Below are 15890 nucleotides of genomic sequence, written 5' to 3'. Positions count from 1 at the left end.
ATCAGACACAGCGCCCCGTCTGGAGTGCGGAGTTCGACAAGGAACCACGGGAGCCGTTTGGTTGGACATCGTGATCGAACCCCAGCCCATACAAGCAGAGAAGAGACTCTTTACGCATATGGAACCACTCAACTCTACGTTCGTCAAGGCGTACCCTTGTACTCCACTGGACCGTGGATCGATCGACATTTGGAACTTACTCGAGGTCAAGCACGCCGTCAAGCGAGGCCAGCCAGCACGCAGCATGAAATTACGCCTTCAGAAGCACGCCAGATGTGGGCTCGGGACCGATCGCGGAGCAATCATCCTCTACAAGCGCACCGTCCAAGACCGTCTCTCCATTTTGGACAACCTGAACCACCTCCGCCAGAAGAAGAGCTTGTCGATGGACTTGGGTACTTTGAAGATTACGATCAAGCCGATGTTCAAGAGCAAGCAGCGGAAGCAGAACCACCGTCCACTTTTACACCGTGGCCTCCACACATTTTCCCTCTACGAGCGGACATTCGCGACCCTTCACGCTCCAGGAGCTCTTCAGAGGGCTGGGGCAAACCGCCGCGTGATACCGCGTGGAGGAGGAGAATCGCGGCGGAGCGTCAGGCTCGGCTTGCAGCTAGAGTTTCCCCTCCAGGCAGCCCCCCTGAGAACAGAGATCCGCCTCCGCACCAGCCTCAGATTCCTCAACCCAATAGCTTATCTCAGAGCTCGACAAGCGCAGGCGCTTCGTGGAGATTGCCTCGTGATGGTAACGAGAATCGAAATGACCGTAGTCAACAAGGCGGTTACACCGAACAAGATCACCGCCGCAACCAGGATGAGTCTGGTCAACAAAGCGGGTACTTCGATATAAATCACCACAACGGCCAAAATTACGAACGCGGCACACAAGGCGGGTACGCTCGAGAAAACAACCACGGCGGCGATGGTAATCATGACTCTGATGGATACCGTCAAAGTGCAGGCCCTTCCGAGCCTCGGTCGAGGCCAAGGCCCAGAAATGAGGGAGATCAACCACAAGGAGGGCTACCATGGCCATGGCTTCCACAGGATCCGAACCAACCAGAAAGAGACAATCGTTTTTTCATGAATCCTCGGACTCCAACTCCACGCCCTGAAAGGCAGAACAGAGGACGCCCTGAAAGGCAAGACAGAGAACGTCCTCCTGAACGACGAACGCGAGACGAGCCTGATAATTTGAGGCGGAATGATAGAGCTGATCGTCCAAGAAGTCACGCACCGATCACCCACCCACCCAGGGCATCGAGACGCGAGACGGCTCACCGCCGTCCGAGCCCCGCGGTACCAAGGCAAAGGCCATCTCGGCTCCGGCGATTGGTGCAACGCTTGAGGGGCGAAAACAGAAACGATCGTTCTGGAGCCGTTCAAAAGTCTCCAAGTCCAGCAAGACGCGGCAGCCAACAACGTCGGAGCGGTCGAGATTTGGCAAGACGGATCTTGACCGCTCTCAGACGACAGCCTCGAGATCCTCGTCCCAACACTGATATCGAAAGATCGAGTTTGCTGCTTCAGACAGCACCTCCCCCTGCGTCAGATCCGCCTAGGGCCACGAATCCAAATACTTTGGATGGCTTCGACACTATTGGAAATCATCCAGCTTTTCGAAATGGTGGGCCAGGCGGTGCTCAACCTGGAACTCGGCCAGTCGGCAGACCTGTTAGACCAAGTGGTGGTCAGGGAGGAACTCAGCCTACTGAAAAACCTGTTAGACCGAGTGATGGTCCGGGTGGAGCTCAGCCTACTGACAGACCTGTTGGACCAAGTGGTGGTCAGGATGGAACTCAGCCAGTTGACAGACCTGTTGGACCAAGCAGTGGTCACAATGGTCCTGCCCCTTCGGTACATTCACAGCAATCAAGGCTTTCCAGACCGAGTGGCATCCCACGACCTGTTGCCCAGTCTCCGGGAGCTTCCACAGCTGGTTCTCAATACCCCGCCAGGCACCACACAAGCCGTCCCGGCTCTGTAAGGGCGCCGTCTGCCGCTGGTTCTAGAGCTGGCTCTCTGGGCAATCCCTCTCGTTCCGCCGTTCCTGGTCCAGCAAACCCTCAGCCAGCACGTGATCGACAACGGAGTGTACCTGAAAATCCTAGTGGTCGGAGTCCACTTCCACCTAGTCCTGGTCCTTCTCACCGTAGCAGACGCAGTCAGCCACCGAGTGGACCCGGCAATGCTGGTTCCTCTCAACCCAGTGGGAGCGGACGCGGAGGCGCCTCTAGTCGTGGTCAACTTCAACTTCATTTGGCAATTTTCCCGCGCGACTATTTTGATGTTTCGACAGAACTGGTCGAACCAAGACTGTCGGTGCGGGGAAGATCGCTGGACTTGGGGAGTGGCCATACATCCAGTACGAGCGGCGCTAACAAGCTGGAAAGTGGATGGCTCTGTCCGTCAGAGAAGCAAGACGATGGGCCGCCTCAATGGTTCCTTGAGCGGCGCTCGAAGGGGTCGTTTTCGACGTTTGGCAACGGAGCCGGATTGACGAATGAGGTCTCGCTCCTACGATCAAAACGGCCAATGGTTGACTCATCTCGCGGTCGAGTGAAGTGCTGTCGTGGCCACAAACTGTGCGTCAAGTGTTTGCCTCACGCAACCAACGAGGAGTTTCTCCGGTACTTGCTGGGCAAGAATGCGGTGTGGAACAGGAAGAAGGCTGACAACAACCGGCTCAATGTCTTTTCTTTCACGGGACAATCAGCTCGTGACGATGGCGGCGAAGTTGGGAACGACACACGTCAGTCAAGGGGTGACGATGGTGCGCTATCAAGGACCGTTACCGCAAACTCACCCGCACCGTTGGACGGCGCTCCCGGTACTACCACTCAACGGTCTTCGAGCGAGAGAAGGGCTAGCTCAACAGAGGAGTCCGTCTCAGTACAAGATGCGCTGGACGCGCCCTTGGACGGCGATTTTGATGCTGAAGACACCACTCCGAATCTGGATGACACTGGTGGCCCGCAGCCTTCGCCACAGCAAGAATCTGCTGTTCAACAAGCTGCAACGCCCGCTTCTTCTATTTCCTCCGCACTCACAGGTCCTCCAAGTCCATCTTTACCTCTGCGACGAAGCTCATCGACCAGCTTGAGCGACAGTCCTCGAGACTGCAATCCAAACGACGACCTTCCGCCCACGTACAGTGCATCAAGCTCTGATACTCTCGTCGAAGCAGGCAGTCGGCGCCGCAGTAAAAGTGACATCAACTTTCCGAGTCCATCTCGACGTCTGCGTGATCCTACTCTTCGAAGTGGACCGCCGCTTACCCCATTGACCCCCATCGTAACGAATCCTCAGCCTGCTGGAGCTGGCCAAAGAGTTTCGTTCCGCGCCGAAACAGAACACCGCGAATTTTTGTTCGACGAGCCGCCAGAAGAGGTTCGCGATCCGAGCCAGCCAATAAGTCCGTCATCGACGACGAGTAGCCCGAGAAGGGGCGTTTTGAAACGCACAAGCTCATCAGGATCGTCGAGGTCATCAGATTCATCGACAGAGACCGTTAAACCCAACAAGGAGACTGGAAAGGAGCCATCAGACAAGATGCACAGGTCTTCCATGCACTTTGGGAACAAAGGCACGGGCCAGGAAGCCAATCCACGGGTCGAGGCGACAGGAGAAGCCGACAAACAGCGTAAAGACGTTACCAAGGGGGATTCTAGGTCAGAGCAACTTCATTCACCTCCCTCACTTCCACCGCGTAACAGTGTCAGTGGTATTGGCAGCTCCAGTGCCGAGGGACTCGAATTTGACGACAAAGAGTGCGAGATGCTGGACGAGCTATTTTTCACAGCAATTCGACGGGCTGAAATTGTCAGGTTCCTCTCCGACGACGAAGTCGAAACACCAGACCGAGCTCAATCTGAGGATGAACTTTGGCTGGATGCAATCACTCGGACTGAGCTCGCCGGCTATCTTGACTCAAGCGATGAAGAGGATCCTGATCGCCCCGAGAGTGAAGATGAGCGTGCCGAGCGCGAAGCGGCGCGCGACTCTGCGCTTCGAATGATGCAAAAGTCCAGCGCGTTTCTTCGTGAAGAAGAAGTTGAGGGCAGCGATACGGAGCTGAACGAGCGCCTCTTTGGAGCTCGACGCGCAAAGACTGCGCTCAACGTTGGCGGTACGACGCAGACAGACGAGGCCAATCGAAAGTGGCGACAAACGACAGGCCAGTCAGAGGATTCCAATGAGGACTACACCAGCGCATCGTCCAGTCCGAATTCTGATCCTGGTGACGCCAAGCTGCCCTCGTTCCCCTCTGGATCTAGGCCTTCTCGTGAGTCTGCAGCCAATCCGTTTGACGATGCCTTTAGCGAAGACAGCGACGAACCTTTCCCGACACCAGAGGCTAGTGACCATGGTTCGGCCTCCGGAGACGAGAGACCTGCCTTTCCAGACCAGACCGCAATCCCAGATCCTGACTCTGCGCTGTTGCAGCGAAAGGACTACTGGGGTACAGGCAAGCCGCAAGACGGCGACGATGATCCTGAAGAGCTCTATACGACGCCTGAGCAAGAAGAGGCGCGTCGAAAAGAGCGCATGGAACGCGACACTGTTACACAGGACGCGGATACCTCCAACTGGAAGCAAGATAACTGGGGTCTTGGAATGGATGGCGCGAATGACGAAGATGAGGAGCTGCCCACCACTCTCGAGGACGAGGCCCACCGTCGTGCCCTTCGCGAGGCGCGCGACGGGAAGAGACGAGCAACGGTCGAAGATGACATCGCTGCCGATGCTTCTCAGGATTCATCTACATCTGCAGATCCTTTGTCGACGACCGCTGCAGAGCCAGCTGTTGGAACTACCGCAACATCAACAGAGTCAAGCCACGTTGTTGATCAGCAAATTCTTCCAGGCACGACAATCGTCAAGGGACCTGTGACTGCAAGCGAAGCCACCTCGACAGCTGGTAGTACTAGTACTACCCCGTTCGACTTTGGTTTTGATGAGAAATCCGATGACGGCTTCGCCCCTGTCTATGCAGCGGAAGAAAGGAGTCCACGGCATCTCGGTCTTTGGTCTACCGACATTCCTTCGGAGTCAAAACTTAAGCAGCTGCGGGCTCATATTCAGAAGACAGCTCGCGAGGTCGGAGACATCCCTGAGGGCGTCGTTGACTTTCTGATGCGTCAAATGAGAGATCCATGGACGCGCAGTGAGTACCAGAAGATGACGAAGATGAGGTTGGCCGAAAAGTTGAGAACGTTCCGATCGATTCCGCCGAAGCCGAAGCCCATTCAAGAGAACTTTCGGGACAATCCTGATTTGAGTCTCCATATGATGAGGCCTGTTATGGATTTGACAGCTGGAACCAGCCATCCAGCGACGCCAGACCAAGCTCAGTCCATCGCCGTAGCTTCAAGGTCATCTGGCCAAAAGGAGAGTCCCCAGGTTGACGTGGATGATCCTGATCCGAGTCCCAAAATAGCTGATTGGATGCTTGACTGGAGTATTCATAGGCTGAAGGACAGAGTCTGGACACGCAGGGCAGAGAGATTTACGGCCGCCACGGAAAGAGATCACAATCAGGAACAAGCGACCATGGCCAAAGGGGGCGACGGCGTCAAATCCACCGGCAAGGGAGGTGAACCGGCAAGGGAAATGCGGAAAACGGAGGGAAGGAAAAGTCGCGGCATCATAGAATGGGTCGCCAAAAGTATCGCCGCACGGGAGGAAAAGGAAAGAAAGAAATCTCAAGGCGACACCGTCTCGCCTAGAAGCAGTGTCCCAGACTCGGGCCTACCACCGCTGCCACCGGAGCTCAGGATGACTCCAATCAAGACGCCGGCGGGGAAGCCTGCACTATTCTCCGATCCGTTCAGGAAAAAGTCGGGTCAGTCCGAGGGTGCATCCAAGTCGACCGACCAAGGAGATGGGACGGGAGAAAGCGACGGTGAAGCGCACGCAGGGAGCTCCGATGATGCAACTTCTGATCGTTCAGTGCTGACAGCTTTCCGAGTCGGAGACGACGATGCGGCCTCTGATACTTCGGTACAGACGGCCTTCCGAGTTGGACTTACGGGAAGTATTTTGGACCCCCGACCAGACTTTCCACGTTCCGACTCGCCTGATGTGCAGTACGTTGAAGATGTGGGAGAGCCGAGTTCTTCCAATGTGGAGCACATTGAGGATGTGTCAAAGGAAGAGCAGACGCAGCCCGAAGTGAGCGAGTCGGCGCAAGAGGTCGGATCAGCAGAATCAGGACAGCCACCGGCCAAGCGCGACTCTGGACCATCTGCAGAGGCCGAGGGAGCGTCGTCATCCGAAGCGGAGGAGAGCGGCAAAAAAGGCACATCGCCCTCTGAAGCCGAACGGGACGCACGGGCCCAGGAGCGACCACAGCGGGCCGCGGACCAGCGCTCGGACCCCCCAGGCCGCGGTGCCAGCCCACGTCGTTCGCGCCTCCGACGTCCAAGACGACCAACAACAACCTCTTCCTCCTCCGCATCCCACAGCAGGAGCGAGCGCTCCACGACCCTTCCCAGCCGGGCTCTACCTTTTGCTTCCCACCAGAGAGACTTCTTCCTGTCGTCCGATGACGACCTCGTCCTTCGTCGCTTGACCCCCCTCCTCTCCCGCGCGGGAACACAACATCCACCCGACGTCGACTTTGTCAACGCCAACGCTGTGCGAAGGATTATGAATCAGCCTCCGCACTATATCGACTCCCCGAACAACAACGTCATGGCAAACTCGCTTCCTCGACAATCTCCATCGCCGGGCCCGGGCCACCAACCAAACGGCTCCGGCGGCATGCCCAATCTCGTCAACGGTCTTCTGAGCGGAGGACACCAAACCGACATGAACCACTTGTGGCAGGTTGTCCAGCAGCTGTCCGACGTGCTCGCCGAGAATAGAAGTCAGACGGCCAATATCATGAACAGCGTGCAGCAAATACAGGCATGTGCTGAACCTGAACAATCCTCTGTCCAAGATTCTAACGATTCCTCGGACAGGCTCGCGCCGCCCAAGATGGATCCCCACCCACCGTCGCCCAAGTGAACGGCGATATTTCTGCTGCCAACAACCGCGCCCAACTCGCAGAAATAAACTCCCTTCGCACCCAACTTCAGGCCGCGCAAAGCAAAATCTCCTCTCTCGAATCGCAAAATTCCGCATTGCAAGGCCTCGTATCAGACTACGAATCCTCCGTCACCGCGATTCTCGAAAAATTGCGACCATTCACCTTTCGACACGAGCAAGCCATCCTCGCTTTGCACTCTCATTATAATACTCTGTTGGAGAAGGAACGGCAGCAAAATCTGGAGCTCAGGTTGGAGCATCAGGAATGGCAGGCAGGTTTGGGGCGCGCTGCTCAATTCGCTCGGGCTGCGTTGAAAGAAAGCTCCGAGGCAAGCCTGCCGCACGAACGAAAAATCAAGGAACTCAAGGCTGAAAACAAGCTCTTGAGGAGACTGGCGGGCTGGGAAGAAGTGAGCGACAGCGATGATGAGGAGGAGCAGAGAGACGAAGACCATTTGCATTAGGCGCGTGTTGGAAGACCTGTCTTTCGTTGAGAGCATGTGGGTACGGCTGTCTTTGTGGAAATGGTATGTACTGGCGTTTTCACGGCGGTCAAATGTCCGGGCATTAGGACGGCGTTGGACCTCGGAGCATGCCTGGATGGCGCTCTCTTATTGTTGATTCGCATTGCAGTCGTTTCCATCGAGGGACATTGGCGGCGTTTTGGGAGACTTTGGGATATCATCAAGACGATCGGAGATTCGTCCATTTTTGATACCAATACCATGCATTCTTTCTTCACTCTGTTCCAAAGACGCATAGTGCTGGTGGTGGTTGACAAAAGCTTGCAAGTATCATCTCACCCCAACCCGGAATGTCTGGACTGACAGATACTGCAGACTCGTCGCAAATGTTTCTTCATGACCGGTTCAGATTCTAATCCGAGAATGAGCGGCAACCCCTAGCTTTTGGAAGCAAACAGTGACAGCGTATAGCTTGTTGATCCTTCGTACTCGGCCAAGTCCTCCAAAGCCTGCTTCCCTTCTCTCTCAATCGTTTGGCGAATCTCCTCACTCCTGGGCGTGATGCTGCACTTGAACGGCTGCGGTCTCATGTTTAAGCCGTCTCTGCTGTGCGGTCAGTCTCGCGTCAAACGCCATACAGGGCAAGTCAGAACCTACGTATACGCAAAAATGTCGACCGGAATCTCGCGACCACTCGCATCTCTCGCCTTCTCGATCCTGAATCCCCACAGGAGTCTCGCGATGCTCAGAAAGGTGCCCTGCTCAGCCAACGCCTGGCCCGAACACACGCGACGGCCCCAGCCAAACGTCATGTAGCCGCGCTCAGCGGGGAAGGGCTTTGCAGTCTTCAGCCCGCCATTCAGGAAGCGCTCCGGATTGAAGCGGTCCGGGTCGGGGAAGTACTCGGGGTCGCGGTGGATGGCCCACACGTTGCCCTGGACCCAGGTGCCCTTTGGGATCAACCAGCCGCGGTACACATCGTCCTGGACGGGCGCGTGCGGCTGGCCGCCTATGATTGCCACGCTCCGCCAGCGGAAAACCTCCTTGACGAACGCGTTGACGTACGGCAGGTCGGCCTGGTCGTCAAACGACGGGCTGCGGTGCGAGCCCACGACGCGGTCGAGCTCCTCCCACGCCGGCGGCAGGACGTCCGGGAACGCGCAGCACGCCAGCACGAACGTGATGAGCGTCGACGACGACGTGTCGGAGCCGGCGCCGAACAGGTTGCCGGCCAGCGACGAGATTTCCTCGGGCGACAGGCCGTGCTTGGGCGCGGCGGCGAAGAGCTGCTTCGCGTAGCACTCGTCGTGGCCGGGCGTCTCGAGGGCTTCCTTGGCCAGGCTGTAGAAGAAGGTGTGGTTCCCGCCTTTGCGACGGGCGCCGAGGCCGCGCTTCCAGGGGGCGATTTCGGGTGGGAACTTGGCGAGGACTGGCGCGGCCTTGTCAGAATTGTGATTCAGGTCAAGATGGGAGGAGGAGTGGACTCACTGGGGAATGTTTCCATGAGCATTGGAAAGGTTTTGTCTGGTCTCTTGTCAGCAAACGTCCTCTCCCGAGCTTTTCCTCCATCTCCACAACCAAGGAAGGACACAAACCCGGCACATTCAAAATCGCCGCCAACTGCATGGCCGCAATAACCTCCGTAATGATCGGATCGTCGTCGCGGGCGACGCGCCTGCCAAACGCCACAATGGACACGACGCTCGTGGCGTAGCGCTCAAAGTGCTCGGCAAACTTGTGCGGCGCGGCCAGCAGGTCTCGCGCAACGACGCGGTTCTCGTTGTCCTGGAACGAGCGGTAGCGGCGCACCTGCTGGACGCCGACGCCCGCGTGCGTCACCTTGCGGTGGATGCGCCACCGCTCGCGCTGCGCCGCCGTGAACGTGTACATGTTGACCAGGTTCGCCTGGCCCGGGCCGCACTCGGCGAAGACGACCATGCGCGGCCGCGACGAGTAGGTTCCCGCGCGCTTGTCGAGCAGGTCGGACGCCGCTTGCGCGTTGCAGATCCAGATTGTTGGGTTCCTATGTGCGTGCGGGATGCAGTGAGCTGTTTGTTTGTCTTGCGTCGGGGGAAGTTGTCGCAAGCTCCCAACGGAGACGTTGCCGTTGTGGCCTACCTTCCTATCCAAAAGGTTACCATTGGCGCTTGGTACTGTTTGGCCAGCTTCTCAAAGAAGATCCATGGTTTATTGTCTGGCAGCGAGAAAGTATTCCCAACGATGGGCCATGGCAGCGGGCCCGGGGGCTAGCAGCAGATGTAAGTAAGTGATGTATTTTGAGAGAGCAATTGCAAGAACAGGATTTCTTCCTCACTGTCGTCACAGCATTCTCCTCTTCCTTTTTCTCTCTCACGGAGCAGAGCGAAAAGACAGGAAGTGCGAAAGCAAAGTAAAACGGACTCTACCATTTTCGCCCGCAGCCACAGCATCCGTCCATAGTCCGCCGCCAGTAGCACGAGCGCCAGGCCCGCCAGCGTCGCAAACGGGTGCTGCCGCAACACCAGCCCTAGCTCCCCGAGCGCGTCCGAGAGCGCCGTAGCCATGCCCGATTGAATCGTTTTCCGCTCGGCGATTTTTGTGTGGGTAGACCGGTCCGAATAACGGTGCTCCGCGAACCCCGTGGGAAAGGACGCGGCGATGCTTGGAATGGTGTTCATTCGGCGGCCATCAGGGATCTGGGGTTTTGTCAGTTGTCTGACATCGGCAAGCTGGCGTGGAGACAAGTGCCGGGCGTGTGGGACGGCCAGGTGGTGCAGATTGGCGAATGGAGATGTGGAGGAGAATGTGGGGTTGGAGGGCTTTTTGCGGGGAAATGCAGGGGTCAGGGGGGTCCGGCGCTGGTCGTTGTGGAGGCTTACCCTTACTTGTTTTATTCCCGTGAGTCTCTACACTGTGCACTGAGGACACGGTGCTCGGTGTTGTAAGTTCTGTTGACGGTGCGTCGACAGTGCACCTGAAGACGAGCTATGTGGTAGAAAACTGATGGTCGAAGAAAAGAATTCGCGAATGATGGATTCACGGAGCTAATGGGAACTATTGTTAGTTGCGGATGCGAGAATTTGTAGATGCAGAGGACACTGACTGACTACCGCTGTGCGAATTACCTGATTACCACGATAGAACAGCTTCAAGATTGAAGGAGGCGATCAAGGTATCGTTTGAATTGAGCAGAGCAGTAGCTTTACCAGACTCTTTCAAGCTAATTCCACCACAACGCGCTACGCTGACATTTCGAGTCTGAGCCAAAACTCCTCTTGGGTCGTTCAATTCATCAAAAGCTTTCTCATGAAGCGGCAGTTCTCTCCTTGAACACCAAATGAAGCTCTCCACACTCAATCGTAAAGTGATCACGCGTCCTGTTCAACAAGTCATCGCCAGTCTCGCCCGGCGCGAACGTTATATCAAAGGCCATAAGGAGCTTTGCGATGACGAGACGGAGCTCCATGAGCGCTAAAGGTTTGCCTATGCATCCATACACACCTGTATTTGTGAGAACACATTTCAGGGAACGAAGGGATAAACTTACCAGTGCTAAAAGGGAAGAATGCCTTTTCCTTCTTGACCATCTCCTTCTTCGCATACCATCGCTCGGGCAGGAATCGATTCGGCTCGGCATACACCTTCTCGCTGCGCCCGAGTGCCCATTGAGGGCACCACACGGTTGTCTCGCCGGGAATGTACGTGCCGTTAATCTCGATGCCTTCGGGTGGCGTAACTCGCTGCAGCGCGGTGGGCACTGCTGGATGAAGCCGCAACGCCTCGTTGATGACGCCATTCAGGTGCGGGAGGTCTTGGATGTCGCGGTGATTGATTGAGCCGTCGGGTTGGACTTTGGGAGTGATTTCCTCGCGGAGCTTGTCCATGTGATGGGGCTCAAGGGCGAGGTGGTACATGGCGTGGGTGAGGGTTGCGGATGTGGTGTCACTAGCGTCGATTTGTGAGATTTCGGGGACAGAGATTTTGAAGCGAGCACAAGAGCTCTGGGAGGATTGCATACCTTCCCGCAACAATTATCAGCCGCGAGTCGCCTTGGAGGCGAGCGTTCTCCACGTCAGATATTTCCTTGCCAGAGAACTGATCGATTAGAGGACTCATAATGTCAGGGACTTCTGGTTGGTTCTTCACACGCTCCTCAAGCTGAGCGGTACAATATTGAATGAAGCGCCAGTACGACGCTGCCAATGGGGTGTTTGTCAAGCATCTGAAAAACCAGGTTGGCACTGTTCGACCATTAGCAAGACCATAGGTCGACATGAAAGGACGGGATGCGCACATAGAAAGGCCAAACCCTGCAGGCCTTCGCCCAACAGCGTAATAGCAAAGTGCTCCTGACCCTTTTCGAGGGTGCCAAAAGATTTTCCAAAGGCCAGCTCTCCCATGACGTCGTAAGCGAAGAAGGCGAACCATTTCGTGGCGTCCACAGGCCGTCCCGAAAAGGCAGACAGCTGTCGGACCAGACTGGATGTGTACCTCTGCACTCGAGGCTCATATCCACGAAGTGCCTTGTCACTGAACGAAATGCTCCAGAGGCGCCGGCGCGCATCATGATATTGGCGGTTGCGAGATGAGTGCATCGAGGCGAGCGGGTAATCGTTGTCATACCATGTTGCCTTGCCACACTTGGTGCCGAAGCCGTAGATCAAAGGGACAGCGTCGGGGTTGAGAATGGAAACGTCGTTGGAGCCGACTCTTACAAAGTCGCCGTGTTCCTGGTGGAGCTTGGTGACCAACTTGTAAGCCTCAGACTTACCAACGTGAAACGCCATCCAGAACGACGAGAGCCTTGCCATGAAGGGACCAGGAAACCTGTTCAATGGAGAGAAAAATAATCGCCATGTAATGAGAGATGTGAATATCCCGGCCAGAAAGCTTGCGGCAATGGTGGCCATGTATGTTGCGGCATTGCTGTAGCTGACTTGGTCAAATTTTGCCAGGACAAATGTTCCCAGTAGAAACGAAGCGATGAAAATTCGAGCATATCTCAACGGATAGAGATGATGCTCTCCCTTGTGGAAGTATGACGCCCAAGTAAACACTCCTGCGAGCGCCGCGGCTCCGGACGCAAGTAAAGGCTGGCTGGTCATGTTGGGCGAGGATGCAACAGCAGACTGTCGTGAGACTGCTGAGAAACACGCCCTTAAGAATTGGTCGCAGACTAGTCGTCAGACCCCACTTCTGCGGGTCTTGTGTGAGGTGGACTTGATGCCTACTGAAGCGAAGTACTCATGCAGTCGCATGGTCTGTGCGGATCCACTTGGGGCAACTCAGCGGTCCACTGCTCTGCATGCTTTGATAATTAGTGCCTCCGTCACTGGGCGCCAGTTAGCGCTGCCGGATGCGGTTCCGTCTTGCGTCCATGCAGGGGAACAACGGCACAGTCAAACTGTCTCCGCCCCTACCCTGTCAAGGCCACGCGGATATCGGTCTGCATCTTCCATGAGCTCGTGTTTCCACGTGCAAGCCTTTGTCTTAGTGCCAAGTTTGGATTCAGTTCTCTGAGATCTCGCTTTCGCATCGGTCCCCGGGTCGAAGGATTTCCGGTAGACACGCCAAGGAGGATCCTCCCGCACACTTTATCTTCTCTTCCGCCAATCGCAGCGGGGTTGATTGAAACCTGTAGGTCCCGTAAATGACGATCTCGCTGGGGCCAAGCGTGACGCTGTTTAACTTGGGGATCCGACAGTCCGACTCTAAGCGTGATTGATAAAGCGACTGGGTGAGAATTGTTGCGCCGGTTGCGTTCGCAAGGGTCTTCATGAGAAACTGCGAGGCATCCGATTCAATCTACAAACAGAAGTGTTCTCTAAGTACATGTATTCAGCACGCTTACCAAATCGAGCGGATTTAAAACAGAAGCAAAACATCATTTGACAGCGTCCGCTCAAAGCTTGGTCATGACCGACTTCTCTTCCAAGTAGTTCCTCATGCTGTGTATCATGCCTTCCCTGCCAACGCCTGATGACTTGAAGCCACCAAATGGCAGGTCAGGCAAGTTGGTCGGGGCCGAACAGTTGATTCCGACAGTCCCAGCTTGAATAGCCTTGGCGACTCGGAGGGCTCTGGCGTGGTTTGTCGTAAAAACGGCGGCGTAGAGGCCGTACTCTGTGTCGTTTGCCTTCTCGATGACCTCCTCCTCTGTTTTGAATGTGTTTATACAAACAACAGGCCCAAACACCTCCTCTTTCATTGTCTTGGAATCCTCCGGAATTTCTCCAAAAATCGTCGCTGGCACGTAGTAGCCGTCGCCCAGCTGATTGCTTTGTGTGGGCTTGTCGCCACCAAGAACCACTTTGGCCCCTGATGACTTGCCGATTTCAATGTACTTGTTGACTTTCTCGTACTGCAGTGAGTCTGCGACAGGACCCAGCCCAACCTCTGGATCGAGAGGATTGCCCATTCTGACACTGCCCCATTTTTCTTTGAAGAGGTTGACAAACTTTTCCGCGACGGTGTCTTGAACGTAGATGCGAGAATTGCCCATACAAATCTGACCGGCGTTCCAACCAATTCCGAACTGAGTTGTGGCAGCAGCTGCCTCCAGGTCTGCGTCTTCGAATACTACCGCAGGGGATTTACCACCAAGCTCGAGGTGCAAGTTCTTGAGGTTGGACTTGGCCGCGGCGATGGAGATTGCACGTCCAGTTGCAGTTGATCCTGTGAAAGAAAGCGTTCGAACGTCCATGTGAGAGGCCAAGGTGGCACCAGAGACGGTACCATGTCCAGAGAGAATGTTGAAGACACCAGGAGGAAATCCTGACTTCTCGATAAGTGTCGCCAGGAATGCGGACTGGGGATTTGTCAGTAAGGTAGTAGCAGGCATTAAACGGAAAGCGTCTTACTGTCAGAGGCGCCTTTTCACTGCTCTTGATGATGATCGAGTTTCCACATGCCAGAGCAGGAGCTGCCTTGGACGAGAAGAAAATCATGGGAGCATTCCAGGGGATGATACCAGCAGCAACGCCATATGGTTGTAGTAGGGTCATGCCCACCATCCCAGGATTATTGAGACTTGTTGATCCTTGTATAGCCCAGCCAGCCTCTGAAAACCAGTCCCACAGCCTAGCTCCGACGTAGACATCGATGTAGTCTCTGACCGGGCGCCCCATGCTGATGGCCTCGAGAGTGGCCAACTCTTTCATGTTCTCGCGCATGAGATCTCCGAATTTTCGCAAGCAAGCTCCTCGTTCAGGCGGAGAAAGTGCAGCCCAAGCGGGTTGAGCAGCTTTTGCAGCTGCTACGGCAGTATTGACATCCTGAGCACTTGCTTCGGAAACTGCAAGGAAATTCAACGATGAACGCTTTTCAAGGCTTGGCGCATCTTACCTTCGGCAATCAGCTCCCGTGTTGAAGGAGAAACGAGTCGGAAGGTCTGTTTGTCTGACGACTCGACAAACTGACAGGATGTTAGTGACGTCCTGGAAAGTCTTCCGGGTCACTACCTTGCCGTTGATGAAAAGACGCGTCTCCGGCTTGTTTCTGATGTCGCTGTTGCTGGCCATGGTCGCGAAAGTCTGATAGCTCTGCAGGAAGACGAGCGAAGGAAAGCTATCAAGATAAGGGGCGTAGCAAGTCGGGACTACTTTATATAGCGGCTGGGGGGCTGTGGCTGTTTGATAACTGATCAAGAAGCTTCCGAACAACGTTCTACTCGGGCACGAGCGGGCGAAGTCGATGCAGACAATGACAGTGGCCAAAGATCGTCAGGAGGACGCGTCTGAAAGCTGGTCAAACTTGAGGCAGCTGGGCTACCAATGAGAGCGAGATCGGGCAGTTTCTCTGCCGGTAGATCTGGCTTGCGGGAACGTCTGCCGGCGAGCTCTTTTGGGCCACCCCGCAAAATTCGGCACCCCACAAAGTTTCGGAGCCGACCGGCATTGGTAGACAGTCCCGGCAGCAATGCGCTCCGTCCTTGGCATGGCAGCAGGAACACTTTCAAGCCTTGGTCGCGGGCGTCGGTGTCGTTTGCTGCACTGCTCTTGAAGGGACAAATTGGACTTTTCATTCATAGACGGTTGGCATGGTGAAATGTTGGAGTTGGAACGCTCGTCTTCTTGATCTTGCGATTATCGGAGATTCGAGACACTAGCGGTTGCGAAAGGAAGACGGCATTTGTGGATAGCATCACCAAAGGCAGGCAGAGAGCATCCAATCTCAGATGCTGTGAAGACATGACGCTTCAACGGCCATCCAAAGCGAAGACAGGCCAGCTGAGAATGACGAAGTGGAAGAAGGGGACGAAAATGAAGGCAGGGATCCCCCACCTCATCGTAAGGTTTGGTTGGCAGCTTCTCGGGCCGAAATTATCCGGCGACGGGACAGTCCCGTCACGTGAGGCCAACCTCGCCTTCCGGTTTCTTTCCATTTCCACGACAACGAAACCAACTTGACGGT

General features: G+C 55.5%; 6 protein-coding genes across 6 annotated transcripts; 3 read left to right on the top strand and 3 right to left on the bottom strand.

The window, feature by feature from the left end:
• Positions 1–118: 118 nt before the first annotated feature.
• J3D65DRAFT_664050 (uncharacterized protein) lies at positions 119–850 on the top strand (the record flags this gene model as incomplete). The annotated part of the gene is made up of 1 exon (XM_066802717.1): positions 119–850. The coding sequence occupies one exon, from the start codon at positions 119–121 to the stop codon at positions 848–850; it is 732 nt and encodes a 243-aa protein (XP_066660066.1).
• Positions 851–1076: 226 nt separating this feature from the next.
• On the top strand, positions 1077–6262 carry J3D65DRAFT_610921 (uncharacterized protein). The gene is made up of 2 exons (XM_066798848.1): positions 1077–5938; positions 6033–6262. Exons 1-2 carry the CDS (start codon positions 1084–1086, stop codon positions 6176–6178), a joined length of 5001 nt encoding a protein of 1666 aa, XP_066660065.1. The 5' UTR covers positions 1077–1083; the 3' UTR covers positions 6179–6262.
• Positions 6263–6436: 174 nt separating this feature from the next.
• Positions 6437–7764, top strand: J3D65DRAFT_610919 (uncharacterized protein). Its single transcript, XM_066798847.1, has 2 exons — positions 6437–6912; positions 6969–7764. The coding sequence occupies exons 1-2, from the start codon at positions 6652–6654 to the stop codon at positions 7497–7499; spliced, it is 792 nt and encodes a 263-aa protein (XP_066660064.1). The 5' UTR covers positions 6437–6651; the 3' UTR covers positions 7500–7764.
• Positions 7765–7936: 172 nt separating this feature from the next.
• Positions 7937–10042, bottom strand: J3D65DRAFT_546084 (cytochrome P450; the record flags this gene model as incomplete). The annotated part of the gene is made up of 6 exons (XM_066796802.1): positions 7937–8102; positions 8157–8928; positions 8988–9023; positions 9095–9522; positions 9618–9745; positions 9905–10042. 6 exons carry the CDS (start codon positions 10040–10042, stop codon positions 7937–7939), a joined length of 1668 nt encoding a protein of 555 aa, XP_066660063.1.
• A 256-nt stretch (positions 10043–10298) lies between these two features.
• On the bottom strand, positions 10299–12672 carry J3D65DRAFT_38269 (cytochrome P450). The gene is made up of 4 exons (XM_066795785.1): positions 11773–12672; positions 11497–11719; positions 11026–11423; positions 10299–10979 (listed from the first exon to the last, which is right to left on the bottom strand). The coding sequence occupies exons 1-4, from the start codon at positions 12581–12583 to the stop codon at positions 10783–10785; spliced, it is 1629 nt and encodes a 542-aa protein (XP_066660062.1). The 5' UTR covers positions 12584–12672; the 3' UTR covers positions 10299–10782.
• A 535-nt stretch (positions 12673–13207) lies between these two features.
• Positions 13208–15124, bottom strand: J3D65DRAFT_38233 (aldehyde dehydrogenase). The gene is made up of 4 exons (XM_066795783.1): positions 14939–15124; positions 14823–14892; positions 14339–14772; positions 13208–14286 (listed from the first exon to the last, which is right to left on the bottom strand). The coding sequence occupies exons 1-4, from the start codon at positions 14996–14998 to the stop codon at positions 13381–13383; spliced, it is 1470 nt and encodes a 489-aa protein (XP_066660061.1). The 5' UTR covers positions 14999–15124; the 3' UTR covers positions 13208–13380.
• Positions 15125–15890: the final 766 nt, after the last annotated feature.

This window comes from Phyllosticta citribraziliensis (assembly GCF_038025025.1).
Source record: "Phyllosticta citribraziliensis strain CPC 17464 chromosome Unknown J3D65scaffold_1, whole genome shotgun sequence".
NCBI lineage: Eukaryota > Fungi > Ascomycota > Dothideomycetes > Botryosphaeriales > Phyllostictaceae > Phyllosticta > Phyllosticta citribraziliensis.
The sequence above is the reverse complement of the archived record's forward strand: the minus strand, read 5'-3'. Positions and strand labels throughout refer to the sequence as shown.

What these genes read in the sequence shown, in the direction of transcription:
- J3D65DRAFT_610921 (XM_066798848.1), top strand. Translation starts at nt 1,084, where the DNA reads ATGAATCCTCGGACTCCAACTCCACGCCCTGAAAGGCAGAACAGAGGA. An exon ending in AGGGAGCTCCGATGATGCAA is followed by an intron (nt 5,939 to 6,032) that starts CTTCTGATCGTT and finishes AGTTGGACTTAC; the next exon opens with GGGAAGTATTTTGGACCCCC.
- J3D65DRAFT_610919 (XM_066798847.1), top strand. Translation starts at nt 6,652, where the DNA reads ATGAATCAGCCTCCGCACTATATCGACTCCCCGAACAACAACGTCATG. An exon ending in ACAGCGTGCAGCAAATACAG is followed by an intron (nt 6,913 to 6,968) that starts GCATGTGCTGAA and finishes TTCCTCGGACAG; the next exon opens with GCTCGCGCCGCCCAAGATGG.
- J3D65DRAFT_38269 (XM_066795785.1), bottom strand. Translation starts at nt 12,583, where the DNA reads ATGACCAGCCAGCCTTTACTTGCGTCCGGAGCCGCGGCGCTCGCAGGA. An exon ending in GCAGGGTTTGGCCTTTCTAT is followed by an intron (nt 11,720 to 11,772) that starts GTGCGCATCCCG and finishes ATGGTCGAACAG; the next exon opens with TGCCAACCTGGTTTTTCAGA. An exon ending in ATTCTTCCCTTTTAGCACTG is followed by an intron (nt 10,980 to 11,025) that starts GTAAGTTTATCC and finishes TCACAAATACAG; the next exon opens with GTGTGTATGGATGCATAGGC.
- J3D65DRAFT_38233 (XM_066795783.1), bottom strand. Translation starts at nt 14,998, where the DNA reads ATGGCCAGCAACAGCGACATCAGAAACAAGCCGGAGACGCGTCTTTTC. An exon ending in GTCTTTTCATCAACGGCAAG is followed by an intron (nt 14,893 to 14,938) that starts GTAGTGACCCGG and finishes ACATCCTGTCAG; the next exon opens with TTTGTCGAGTCGTCAGACAA. An exon ending in ACGGGAGCTGATTGCCGAAG is followed by an intron (nt 14,773 to 14,822) that starts GTAAGATGCGCC and finishes ATTTCCTTGCAG; the next exon opens with TTTCCGAAGCAAGTGCTCAG.